Genomic DNA, 14,882 nt, shown 5'->3' with positions numbered 1-14,882 from the left:
GGACAGTATAATTAGACCATAGTTAGTTACAACTTACAAACTAACATGATTTTAAAATTTTACGTATGGCATATAATTAATGCAAAGCAACCATCACAAAATATAGGTTAGTTTATCCAACGTGATTTGTCTTAAATTCTTAATGGTATAACTATGAAGACAGATTGTGAATATAGTACTTTTATCAGATTGCTTGTTAGTATTATTTGGTTGAGTTTGATTAGTCAAAACGTAATTTGCTAGTTAATTTAGTGGTTGAGTAGTCCTAATTTACAAAGAGAAAGCGTTCACATGTTTATATAATCGTAACAATATTAGCAAACACTTGTCGGTTTTATTAAAGTCTAGTTTTTTTCGAAAAGAACATACAAATATGATATCTTGGTTAAAATTATAAATAGAACCCATAACAATTTTGAGCCGCCTCTGACCCTTACTACTAGATTAACTACATCAACAACTCGTATGAATATGATTACGTCCCTTTGCTAATGGCACGTAACGTGTATCATTTAATTGGCCCTAACTTCTGGGCCTTGTGAAGTTTTGATTGTCAAATTGGTATCGATGAATTATCTGTTTTTAGTTTTCTGCCCATCTTGTTAGTTATAACTTTTGTCCGTTGTAACATTGTATGACCCACGAAAACAAATTTTTATTTCTTATGTAATATTCAAATGCACAAATCTAAAAGATGATTACTGAATAGAATATACTAGATATATATTATAAGGTTTTGGGATTATATGTGCTTTATTATGTTTTTGGTTGAAATCAGTTTGGGCTGTTTTGAGAATAACAGTGGGCTCAAATCGAGATAACTATCTTTATTTAAGCTCCATAATCTTCTCAACTGACTTTTCCTCTAAAGTTCGTTATTACATTGTTGAGGCCGAGGTTCATTGTATGTAAATTTTACATACTTTTTTTTGGTTGTGGATGTCAATTTTAAAATTTATGGTGCAACCAAATTTGAATGAAAACTAATTACTAGACGACTTAATCAAAATCAAATTGTCAACTAATACTTCAATTTCACAAAAGTTAATTGCTATGAACTATTGACATCTTTTAACTTTTTATAGATACCGCACAGGTCGATTTCCTAGTTGTAGTTAAAAGAGAACATGGGTGGGGGTAGATGGTAGACGAGGCTTTTCTTTATTGGATTTTTTCAACGATTACTTCAATGTCAGTCATATAGATAGAGTCCTATATATATTTAGGAAAAGAAAGTAAGACAGACTATCAAAGAAACCCTATATGAAAAAGAAGAAAAAAAGAAGGAATCCAAAACTAATTTATATTTGTCGTGACGTAATTGTCATCATATAATATAAAAGTGTAGTTCAAAAAAAGGAGAATTCAGAATTGGAAGAAGGGGATGCTCGCTCGGTCGTCATGGCCATAAAAGTGGATCATGTGGTCCAAATTCTCTGTACACTACTACTCTCTACTCTCTCATCTTTTATTTTTAATAACACATAGCGTTACATCCACGCGCCGTCGTGGAAGGTGGTCTGAATTAGTAAGTAAACGTTACCCATGGCCATATTCGAATAGTCAGAAAATAGTAAACCCAACTTCGAAGAAAGGAAAAAAGTCTAATTACATTCACATATATACACAACACAACACAAGTAACGTACTACACACAGAGTGACGAATCATGAATGACACAAAACATTGGATCTGAGTTAAGAGAGAAAAGAAAGGACAGTGTTGAGTGGGTCATCACGTGCGAGTGACACGCGTCGCCGTCGTTACTTTTAGAGTGGGTGGGATCCAACGTTGAAACTAAAACTTGGATCCAAGCCATTCATTTGTTTTTGTGTGTGTGTGTGTTGTTTTTTTATGTGATTGTCTCTCTGACGTCCAAGGACTAGAGATTGTGATCCCGAGAAATCTGTTTTTCATTTTCATATATACACACTTTGACTTTAGAGAGAGTTTGAGAGTTTATGGTTTTTTGTACAATTATTACAGTCACGTCATGGTCAACGCTAAGACTCAACTCAATTGCGGGATATTTTCCAATATCGCAGAATATATGATGAGAACGGTCATTGAAACGATGTCGTGACGGCTCTAAAACGCACCACCGTACGTACATTCCCGTAAAAGCACGTCTTCTTCACTATAGATAACAATGTTTACTACACGAACAGAACTTGCAATTTATACGTTTTGTTAGTCGTATGCATCAAACCAAAAAAATGTAACGACCATACACATAATGCACATACATTTTAGCTTATTACAAATTAACAAAAAAAAAAAAAAAAAGGAGGCTGGTTCTAAAATTATTCGCGCAAGACAGCTACGACACATATGCTTTGTCATATTGAGCCACGCAGAATATTCATACAGCTATACTTATTTTTATGGGTGTGCATATCATTATCATGATCGTGTTACATCTTCGTACGTATACCATATTTGAATTGATCCACCCGTCTAAGGAACATTCGACTTCGATCGATCGATACGTTTCTTTCATTCGTCTGAGTCAGGACTTGTAATTGTTGAGTTAAGTCTGACGTGTAAATTTGTGGTTGTCATATTCGAAATTTTCGTTTCACTGTAACACGTTTTGTTTTTCATTTTCTTTTGAAATCTTAAATTTTCTCTTTTTTTTTTTTTTTTTTTTTTTTTAACTCTTATGACTTTATTAATAAGCATGAAATGTATTACAATGTTGGTAAGACATTAGGAAAGATGGTACAAGACTGTAATAAATTAACGATGCAGAAGTTGTGGAAGATTTCTTTGCAAGAAGATCAGCACATTTGTTTTTCTCTCTCGGTGTCCAGCTGAATTTGATTGCATCAAACTTTCTGCTCCATTTTTTGACTTCTCGAATCCAGTTGTAGACTGCAAAGTTAAGACCCTTTTTGTTCAGCAGGTAGACTGCAAATTTTCTCATTTTATGTTCATAAAAAATGTAGTGGAATGGCAACAAAAAGAAAATATCTATTTTTGAAACATCTCCAATATTAACACGGTATAAGATGAATTACATATAGAAAACAACATGGTGTCATAGTCTAGTAAGTCCAAACGGATCTCCCCTATACACAAAAAAAGAAAAAAAAAAGTGATTCCATTCAAAATTATAATAGGACGAGAGCACAATATATAAACATGCATCTTTTTTTTTTTTTACATGCATCTATATAATGAAAAAGGGAAGTGACGAAAGAGAGATGAAACTAACATTTTTTTTCGTCGAAAAGTGATTTATAGTGATGAATTAATATAGTCTGAATACATTTGTTGGATTAGCCAAAGTGCCAAACAGGTGGTCTAAAACATTCAAAATAAAAAATACAGTGAAAACATCTAAATTTTGCCAAAAGATGTGCAACAGTATTACAATTTCTCTTACAAATTAAAAGACAAATTGAACAAAATTAAACTGCGTTTCCCACCATCTAATGTCTTGAATAATCCCTTCAATGGAAATGTCTTTGTGTGTGTTGTGAAGTATTTTTGTGAGTAGTTGACAGTCTCCTTCAAAACAAACAGATGAATGCCTTTTTATCCAAGCTTGCTGCATTGCTGCCAATAAGGTTTTTACCTCGGCTTCTAGCGGAGAGGTTGCTGTATCAAGTTTTTGTGATCCCCAGCCTTTTGAAACACCATTTTCGTCTCTGACTATCCCTATCCATCCTCCTGTTACTTGATTAGTGTATTTGTCAAAGCAGTATCATAATTACATTTCACTGTTGACGCCATTGGTCTCTTCCAAGTTAACAAATATTGTCCTTGGTTCAAAAGCTCTATAGAAGCAGGGGGATTGTGAAGTAGCCAATCCTCAACATCACTCTTAGCTCTAAGTGTTAGTATCGTAGGTGGAACTGTAAGCCTTTCAAAAATATATTTGTTTCTTGATTTCCATAGATGTCACATTATCCACATCGATTGTAAGGCAGTTAAGTCAGTCATTTCAGCCATGTTTTCCATGTCTAACAAGGCCTTTAGGATTCTTTCACTATCATAGTTCATCGATAAGAAAACATCTATATGAAAACTAACATTACTCCAAACATTTGCAGTGAACTATATATTTATATATGTGTATATATATCTATATATATAAAGTTAACTTTGCTCACTTCTTCTTCCTCCACATCAGCATTCACCTAATCATTTTTTTTACATAAAAAATACTATTTTTAATAATAATTCATTATATATTTATTACTTATAATTAATAATAGTAAAAATAAATAAAAAAGAATTAAGTAAGCTTAATTAAATTTTAAAATAGTATAAACAATAATATAATTTTTTAGTAAATAATAAAAATAATAACTATCTAAAAATGAATTAAATAAAATAAATGAAAATTTTAAAATAGTAAAAATAATACTATAAATTTATTTTAGTAATAATGTTATTATTAAAATTATAACCAGAAAATGATTATATTCCAAAATTTTGAATGGTTTAATGAGTTTTAGAATGTAAGTAAGATTTTAATGCATGGTGGATTAGAAAAACAAGTTATGTAATTGGTATTTATAAAAATCTAAACATCAAAATAAAATTGAAGTGAAACATTAGTTTCTAAGAAACATATACCATAAAGAATGATTATTAAATTTTACTTATAAGAAAGAAAATATTAACTACTTAACTTAACTTAACTTAACTTAAAAGTTTTGATCTAAAACAAAAACATTGTAAAAGGGCACACTTTTTTTTGGAAAACTATAAAAAAAAATTTTGAAAAAATAATCTATCTAAAAAAACAAAATCAATGGTCAGAAAATATAAAAAAAATGATATATAAGCCGTTACAAAAGGTGGCATGTGATTTGTGTAGCATATCTCATAAGGTATATTATCAACTGGAGCTAGAATTTTATAACATGATATAAAACATATATCAAATGCTTTTAACCCAAAACATTGGCAAAAACAACATATTTAAAGTACACTGTTTTTTTTTTGGGAAGGCGAAGCTGGGGTTGCATCACAAAATTAACATCTGCAAATAACATATGAGATTTTAGAAAAATATATAACTTGGATTAGTGAATAGATATTCATTTTGGGATTTAAACGTTTCATCATTTAACCATTCTTAACTTACTCGGAAATTCTTTTATGGCAGATGATGCATTTGAACAACCTCATTTTAGCTACATAGCACTAAAACTGTTCATGAAACTTTGTATATTCACATTTAATGTAGGATATCGATATGTTTAAATGGTCTCTATAATTAGGTCAAAGATCTACATTGACGTTAGAACTTTTAAAATTATGTTTTAATGGTATATGAATATGGAATGAACTCTTTTAAAGATAAAAGGTCAGAAGATTGTCGACAATATTATTGCGACACCAGACAACATATATTATATATATATATTAGTAAAATAAGTACGACATTTATATAGATTTATCTTTTAATCTTCAAATTATATTCATATTCAATGATTCTTATTGATAAAAATTTTAACTAAAATCACACGTAAAATCGCAAATAAATATAACAAAAGAATATTATCTTCAAAAATATATATGTTGTATATCACTGAGTAAAGTAAGTTTAGTATTTATATAGACTTATATTCAAAAGTTGGAATGATTATATTTGAGCTCAACAATTTTTATTGATAAGAAATATTTTAAATTAAAATCCTGCGCGTGCGAGGGTACAAATTCTAGTATATATATATATAAAGTATAAACGCCATCTAAAGTCTTTAAATATACTTTCAATAAATTTAAAATAAATTAATGTAAACTAAACTAACAATTAAGTATTTAACTTATATTTTACCAAATTATCTATGTAAAACAATAATTTCCATTAAATGTTTTCATCACTATAATATTAAATAATAGAAATTAACTTTAAAAGTTCTCAAAATAAAATTAAGTAATTTCAACATTATTAATTTATATTAACTAGATAATAAGACCAGTTAATTTCATCTATAGATTATGAAAAAATAAATCAATTACTTTAAATAATTTAAATTTCAATTAATTATTACAAGTTAAAAACCCAAAATAATTATTGTTAACAATTTTAACGCATAAATACATATTACATAGTCAATTAGTATAAACCAAACCATAAAATATACTACTATAATGCACATGATTTACTTTTATATAACTGAGATTTTATAGTAAAGCACAGAGTTATTAAAGTGGGAAAAAAATATTTTATCATTTTAAAGAGAGATATTTGTTGAGTTACAAAATTAGTTAATGATTTAAGAGTTTTGCATTTTATAATCATCAAAAAAATTATATCTCTAGATAGTGTTAAATTAAGTTTGTATGTACTAAAGAGTAAAGAGTATGGAGTTATGTTAAGTGAACAAAAGTCTAGACAGACATTTGGTCAGTTACATATCAATTAAAATGTCAAAATATAGTTAATTTTTTTTGAAATAATAATTACGTGCCACACATTCACATTGTGGGAGACTGTGAGTAAATTGACCAACTTAATTAGTATATTATAAGAAAGAAAAAAGACAATAACACATGTTAACACATAATAAAGTATTTACACTATTATTAGGATGAACAATACATAGTCTTCCAAATATGTCTTTGCTTTTTTCCAATAGGAAAAAAAATATCAGTGGATTCTCAATTTGACAATTAAGAGTGGAAAACACTTATTATAATTCTGTAAAAATAGATAAGTATATTCGACAAAAAAAAAAAAACATAAACAATCTGAAAAAAAAGGCTGGCAAAAAAAAAGGTGAAATTAAAGTGGCTAATTACACTAGAAAGCAGAAAAGGAAAGAAAAGATTAGGAAACAAATAAATGAAAAAACACCTCTTTTATACATATTTTTCAGCAGTTGCCAGCTGGCATTATAAGTTCTGCCACGTGTTATTTTCACTATGACCATTACAATGCTGACGTGGCACCCACTTGCTGGACCTTTCTCCTTAAATAGAGCTCTCACCATCTCTGCCCCTCCCGACGATCTTCTTCTTTGCTTTCTCCGTTTCATCATACTTCTCTCTCTCTCTCTCTTTTAACTCCGTTTATATTTTCCGTCTAAAGTTTACAAAGGAAGACGAATGTCAGGTTTTGACGGCGTTGAAAATCAAATGAACGGTCCAGATTCATCTCCTCGTCTCTCTCAAGATCCTCGTGAGCCGCCTTGCTCATTATCATCTCCTTGTTTCCCAATCACCCTCAAGGTTTACACACACACACTAAACATCATTAAACTCAAATCTTTCAGATTTTAGCACACACTAATTAAAAGTTGACTCTGTTCTTGACTCTTTGTTTTTGGTTTTCTTGAATTAGTTCGTCGATGTGTGTTACCGAGTCAAGGTCCCTGGCATGAGTAATGATTCTTGTAGTTTCAAGAATTTCTTAGGACCAAAACACCAACCCTCTGATGAGACAAGATCGACGGAGGAGAGGACGATACTTAGTGGAGTCACGGGGATGATATCACCCGGGGAGTTTATGGCCGTTCTTGGACCATCGGGGAGTGGCAAATCGACGTTGCTAAACGCTGTCGCGGGGAGGCTCCATGGCTCAAACCTCACCGGAAAAATACTCATCAACGACGGTAAAATAACGAAACAAACATTAAAACGCACCGGATTTGTAGCGCAAGACGATCTCCTCTACCCTCACTTAACTGTACGTGAAACCTTAGTTTTCGTCGCCTTGCTTCGTCTCCCTCAGAGTTTAACCAGAGACGATAAGATCAGAGCCGCTGAGTCGGTTATATCTGAGCTTGGTCTAACGAAATGTGAGAACACTGTCGTTGGAAACACTTTTATTAGAGGGATCTCTGGTGGAGAGAGGAAACGAGTGAGTATAGCTCATGAACTGCTTATAAACCCGAGTCTCTTGGTTCTTGATGAGCCTACCTCGGGTCTTGATGCTACTGCGGCTCTAAGGCTTGTTCAAACCCTTGGTGGTTTGGCTCATGGGAAAGGGAAGACGGTGGTTACGTCGATTCATCAGCCTTCGAGCCGTGTGTTTCAGATGTTTGATACTGTGCTTCTTTTGAGTGAAGGGAAGTGTTTGTTCGTCGGAAAAGGAAGAGACGCCATGGCTTACTTCGAGTCCGTCGGATTCTTGCCGGCGTTTCCTATGAACCCGGCTGATTTCTTACTCGATCTTGCTAACGGTACGTTCCCGTTTCAAATCCAAAATTTAGATTACATTTCATTAAGTGTACTAATTAACACAATTGTTAACTTAATTTATTCTGTGATTACCGTTTTATATTTAATTTGCGTGAAAGTATTCTTACATGATTTGACTGATGATAAGTTAAAAAAAAAACTCAAATAAAAAGAAAAAGAAATCATAGTTATACGTGTATTTGAATACGTATAATATGGATCTTTGATACTGAAACCATGCATAATACTCATGTGGGAAGGGGTAGATATTTGAGTAGAAAAATACTATGAAAATAACAGCTCGACCCCAAAGAAAGAGAGAGTAATAAATGCATATTTATGATCGTTATAGCCGACGTACGATGAGAGCCAACTAGTCTAAGCCTTTCCGTTGATGTGTCCCTCGTTGACACTGGTCTCGTCGTGGTGGCTCTAGGTTTTTAATTACTTGTTTTATCGCTTTGTGTGTCTTTGGAGTTGAACTAGCTAGTGCTAATCTATTGTAGCTATTATTATTACATTAGTACGGCTCTCGTCTTAGATTAATAAAATACTAGCATCCTTTTTTTCTCACCGTTTTTTTTTCAAAATAATTGTTTATTCTAAAGTTAATAATTAAAAAAAGAAAGTTGATAATTGAGGGTGGCTTTTTTTAGATGTTAATAATTATGGGCATTTGGGATACGTGTTATGTCTTTCTTTCTCTTTGTTCGAGTATGATTTGTTATGTACCACAGATTTTTGGGGTCTAAAATTTTGGCATATTATATATCATCTGAATAAATGTTATTCCCTACTTTTATATAACACCTTATCGTATTATACATTTACACTAATAAAACCATCCTTTATATATATATTTTTTTTTACGGATGATAAAACAAAAGAAATTGATCTTTACTTTGTTTTTATAAAACGGATATATAGGAAAACACCACGTGTCTAACTAGTTACAAGATGACGTATGGTTAATAGCCATGGCCATTGTGTTTTCTGTTTCCTCTTTATCCAACTTTTTTAACAAAAATTAGTTCTTCTTTTTTTATGCACTATCCACACTTTCTCGTTTTATCTCTTATCTTTTTATTATGCTTTCCCAATAATTCTTATTCTCTTTTTTCTTCTCAGCCCAACTTTAAAAACAAAAAACAAAAAACATCGATCCTTTTACGTTCTTCTAATCTTTTTATTCAAAAGCAGTCTTCTTCTTCTTCTTACACTCTTTCTCTACTTTTTATTTTATTCATTTTTCTGTGAGCATTTAAACTCAACACGTAAAATGAGGCGCGTGGTTATAGTTGTCTGCACTCTCGTATTTTGCAAACATCTTTGATTCGGGAAACTTTTACGTTACTGGCTAACCGCCTAAAGGAAACCCAATCACACTCTCGCATCTATAGCGCCTGGTGTTCACTCTCTTCCTCCTCTCAATCCTCATCGAAGCAATAACTCTCTATGCTTTGGGAATTGGAACAAGTAACCTAGTTTCAATGTTTTTTTGTGCTTATTGTGATTACAAGAAAATCTTCATGGGTATTGGCATTATCTATAGTCAACTACTATTTCTTTTAAAAATAATTAATAACAGTATTTTGTTTTCACATTGGAGATAGAAAAGGAAATTTACGATCTTAAATCAAAAAGAGACATATCACTAGGTCACGTTAATTTATTCCAATTCGTCCTTTGCTTATTCCGAAACAAGGTAGTAAGTACCCAACAGTGGTACGAGTGTTTTGACGTTTTAGGAATAAATATGATTTAACAAATGTGGACCAAACTTATGTTCGTTAAGTCATTCAGGAATTGGTACACTGATGATAATATTCATTCGTTTATGGTCCAGATATATACTAGCTAGCTAGGGACATGCATCACACACACATATACTAGCATGATTTAATGTTTTTTTGGGGATTATCAATATAGAGTTCAGGACTAAATTATGTTACCAAAGACAAAACAAATCTCATGACTTCTTCGTTGACTTTTCATTTTTGTGTCTGTTAGGTGTATTTATTAGGGTAAATCTTTACACGATGTGTGTATATGTACGCACATGGTATGCATATTTTGGTGACGCCATAGGTAGAGTAAGAAGGCATTAAAATAAGATGGGGGAATAAAAATGGGCACATATAAATAGTTTGTTGCGCACGATGGCATATATATACAGTAGGATTGAATTTAATTTAATAATATGGTGGGTATTAAGTTCTTTGTCTCCACGAACCATATGCTTCATATTCAATCTGTCTTTGTATTATTATCTTTGAGAAAGAAGTTTCATTTTGTAGAACCTACCATCTACATGCATGACCATTCGATCTATTTCATGAGTAAACTATATAATATATAGTTGTGCATGTATGTGATGTTCCATGTGTGGAAAGTTAATAATCACATGATCTACTAACTACTATGCAAGAATCTTCTTTGACTATTCTTTCAATATTAGAAATGTCATATATTTTTGCTATTTTTTCGTGAGGGAGCTGTTAGGTATTGCTTTCAACATCAAATTACAACAGTAAACTCCACTTGCTCTAACTTATTTGATCAATTTGAAAGAAAAGAACAACAGAATTAAATTTTCTTTTCCAAAATTATTGCTTTTGTCAAAAGCTGGCTTATGACATTTGATGATTACACTTGTCGGGTATTTGACTATGCATTGTTCATTTATTTATTGACTTTCCCTCTTAGAGTTTCAATTTTTTTTTTTTTTTTTTTTTTTTTTTTTTTTTTTTTTTTTTTTTAATAATAATACCTTTATTCATCTTCTTTCTCCAAGGAACAACATTTAAAATACAATATCGATCTAAAAGATGAACTGAAGAGAAAAAAAACCCAGTAGGTGAAAGAGTTAAAGTAGAAATTGAAGAGAAGACAGAGCAAGTTACGGCTAAAAACCAAACCCTAACCCAAGAAGAAGGACAAGCTTCATGCTAAGGTTGTATGAACTGAAACCATGCGGAGAGATAAGTATCATGAAGTTGCTGAGGTGGTGCTGCCACTGAAGAATGCAAAAACACATTTTTTCGATCCAGACCAAGTAACTTAGCACGAATGATGAGCTGTATCTCTTTGACCAAAATAGCTGCCGGTTTTGCATTGCTAGTGTGAAGTCTTGAATTTCTCTCTTTCCAAATGAAGTAAATAGCGGCTTGGAAAATCAGTTTATAGATTACATTGAGCCTGGCATTAGACGTAGGAGATCTAACCCATTGCACAATATCATCAAAAAGAGACGGGGGAGAGAGATTATGATGCAATTTTAAATTTTAAATTATGATGCATTTTTTCGATTAGAGTTTCAATTTTAAAATCCCATTGATGATCCTCGTAAGAAAAAGCTTAACACGTGTTAGGAAATAATAAATATTCACATTGTGTTTGATATAGCTTATCTTAGGAAAAGTTAGAAACTCAGATAAGATAATTTGATGCTCAAACTTTTCTATTTAAATTTCTTTTGGAATCGATGAAGAAGCTAAAATTAAGAATCGTAGTGGCGACCTTATGCTTTCTTGGGTGGACTCTCTCGCCTCTCCACCTTGATTGGTCAGCTTTACTGCAAATCAGATCTCCATTACTAGTATTAATTTAGTCAGTTTTATTAAGTTAAAGATATTTGCTTTTGTTAGATTAATAAAATAATGGGTCCAACATAGTGTCAAAACCTGTTTTAAAATATTTGTTTGGTCGGTCCAAAGAACCTGATTGGTTGATTCGCTCTCACCTCTGTTCGGTTCAATGCCACTTTGAATTGTCTTTTTCTTTTTGTAATTAGGATAATTAAATAATTATCTAATTAACTAGCCAATTAACTTTCGCCTATTTGGATGATAACTTGAGTGGTTCTTTTTCATTTAGTATAGAATTATAATCAGACTGGTAGATTAATTACTAAACCGCCGATATTTTGTATTATTAGTTTATTGTCCGAGTGGCGAGTCATGATAAAATGCTAACGTCAAAAGTGTTTAGTAAAAGCATGAATCTTTCAGTTTTTTTTATAATCTTAATTGCCCCAAATTTATCCCAAAGCTGAATAATTTTTTTAATAATGCAGGAGTTTGTCAAACTGACGGTGTAACGGAACGGGAAAGGCCAAACGTGAGACAAACGCTGGCCACGGCTTATGACACATTGCTAGCCCCACAAGTCAAAACTTGCATCGAAGCATCACATCCTCCTCTAGAGAACTCACGTTTTGTGAAAACGCGAGTAAACGCGGGTGGAATAACGGCTGGTATCACAACATGGTTTAGCCAACTCTGCATTCTCCTCCATAGACTTTTAAAAGAACGGCGTCACGAATCCTTCGATGTACTTCGTGTTTTCCAAGTCGTCGCGGCTTCTGTTCTTTGTGGCCTGATGTGGTGGCACTCTGATTATCGAGATTTACATGTAAGTTATCAAACCATTAGTAATCACATATAACAAAAAAAAAAAAGAGACAAATATTATTTATTTAATTTTGGTGTTATTACTAATAACAATATTGTTATATGTTACAGGACCGACTAGGCCTACTCTTCTTCATATCCATCTTCTGGGGTGTACTTCCATCTTTTAACGCGGTCTTCACGTTTCCTCAAGAACATGCTATTTTCACTCGAGAACGCGCGTCTGGTATGTACACACTCTCTTCTTACTTCATGGCCCATGTCCTCGGATCGCTCTCCATGGAGCTCGTTCTTCCAGCAGCGTTCTTGACATTAACTTACTGGATGGTCGGTCTACGCCCCGGGGCTGTCCCGTTCCTCCTCACCCTCTCCGTGCTCTTACTATACGTTTTAGCGTCACAAGGACTCGGACTTGCCCTTGGTGCAGCGATCATGGACGCTAAAAAGGCTTCTACTATCGTGACCGTGACAATGCTAGCGTTTGTCTTAACTGGTGGTTACTACGTCAACAAAGTTCCAACCGGGATGGTTTGGATGAAGTACGTTTCAACGACGTTTTATTGTTACCGTCTTTTAGTGGCGATCCAGTACGGAAGTGCGGAAGAGATACTGCGGATGTTCGGATGCGACTCGAAGGGAAAGCAAGGAGCGTCTGCGGCGACAACGGCTGGATGCAGGTTCGTGGAGGAGGAAGTGGTCGGAGATATTGGTCTATGGACGAGCGTTGGCGTTTTGTTTCTGATGTTTGTTGGGTACAGAGTATTGGCGTATCTAGCTTTGAGGCGTATTAAAATTTAAACATTAAACAAAAATGAGAGAGGGGAGATAAATTAAATAAATAAATGAGTGGGTAAAATTTAATTTTTATTAGGCTTTAATTCTGAATATTATAAGCTGTTGCTAGTTGTAATTTTGCGATTTGGCAACGGGGTTAGGGGGTTTAATTTGTTCGAATGCTTCAGTTTTTAACATGTGAAAATGAAAATGACAAAGTATTTTTAGTTGATTTATAATAAAATGTATATTTCACCTATTATTACATGTTTTTTTCTTAATTACTTGTGAAATTGTGATATAGCCATATAGGAAAAGACCCATTTATGGCCCATGGGCTAATATGTCTTCGATGATCTTCGGTAGTGCACCAACTATTGAGCTAATCTATATATAATAGCAAACCCATTTTTTAGGAGCTGCTGACGTCATTTTTTTGATCCAACGGATAAGATTGATTTATTTTCTCATCCAACGGTTTAGATATTAGCTGATGTCATTAATTTATTAAATGAAAAGACACTTCTCTTTGTTCCCCAAATCGTCGCTTCTTGTTTAGCCCTGCCGAATCGAGGCTTCTCTATGTAAAATACCTGTTCAATTGCCTTTTTTCAGATCTATATATTTGGAATTCGTTCAACCATTTCAGTTGTTCGATCTGGTTAACATTTTTTCTATATACCTTTCTATTAGTGTTAATTACTGCAGGGAATTTAATTCTCTCTTCTCATCGAATAACTTGATTAGTTTGTCTGGTGGAGATATGCGTAGTCGTTGGTGTTTCAGCAAATGTAATACACAATATAGTTGACCCTTTTGATGTTTCTTATATTTTCTAAGCCCCGTCATCATTAATCTTTGTTTTGTAAACTTTTTGTTTTTTTAAAGAATTTTCAAATTTTGAGGCCTATCGATTTGTCCATGACTTTGATTCGTTGATGACAAGTAGGCCTGCCATGTTTTTGTATGGTAAATGTGTCAATTCTCAATGTGTAGGTTTTATATGTTTTTGTATGGTAAATGTTTCAATTCTCAATGTGTAGGTTTTATATGTTTTTGTATGGTAAATGTTTCAATTCTCAATGTGTAGATTTTATATTTAGGTATTTTTGTATGGTAAAATGTTTCAATTCTCAATTCTCAATTTTTTGTATGGTAAATGTTGCACCTCTTGAGTCATGATTTCGATTTTTTTATTATTATATTGTATTCCTATATGGTATAGAACAGCTCTACAGGATCAAATATAAGATATAATAAATTATTAAAATATATATTGATCAGTTATTAGAAAAATAAAATTAAATATTAAGAAATAATTAACATATGTTTAGCTATTTTATCTGTTTGTGTTGTAACTATAAACTAATAGAAGGATATTATGATCCCTTATTATAAATATTATGGGTAGGGTTGTCATCTAACTCTCTTACCCTTTATGATGAAGATTTTACCATAGAGAGAGAGTAGTCAGTAAAGCATGTATGTAATTAAATCAGTATTTCAAACGAAAAAATATTTCGGAAAGCCCGTCACGAAGTCAGTACGATC

General features: G+C 32.4%; 1 protein-coding gene across 2 annotated transcripts; it reads left to right on the top strand.

The window, feature by feature from the left end:
• The first annotated feature begins 6,959 nt into the window (after window positions 1-6,959).
• Window positions 6,960-13,590, top strand: LOC104712773 (ABC transporter G family member 25). Of its 2 annotated transcripts, none has more exons than XR_015566281.1 (4): window positions 6,960-7,194; window positions 7,307-8,147; window positions 10,940-12,558; window positions 12,669-13,590. XR_015566281.1 is itself a non-coding variant. In XM_010429747.2 (4 exons), the coding sequence occupies exons 1-4, from the start codon at window positions 7,072-7,074 to the stop codon at window positions 13,353-13,355; spliced, it is 1,989 nt and encodes a 662-aa protein (XP_010428049.1). In that variant the 5' UTR covers window positions 6,960-7,071; the 3' UTR covers window positions 13,356-13,590. The 2 variants fall into 2 exon arrangements, 1 of the variants encoding a protein (XP_010428049.1); XM_010429747.2 differs by having other exon boundaries at window positions 12,221-12,558.
• Window positions 13,591-14,882: the final 1,292 nt, after the last annotated feature.

The sequence above is a fragment of the Camelina sativa genome, chromosome 9 (assembly GCF_030686135.1).
Source record: "Camelina sativa cultivar CO46 ecotype springtype chromosome 9, ASM3068613v1".
NCBI classification, from domain to species: Eukaryota; Viridiplantae; Streptophyta; class Magnoliopsida; order Brassicales; family Brassicaceae; genus Camelina; species Camelina sativa.
Note: the sequence above shows the minus strand (reverse complement) of the source record. Positions and strands in the feature narration are given on the sequence as shown.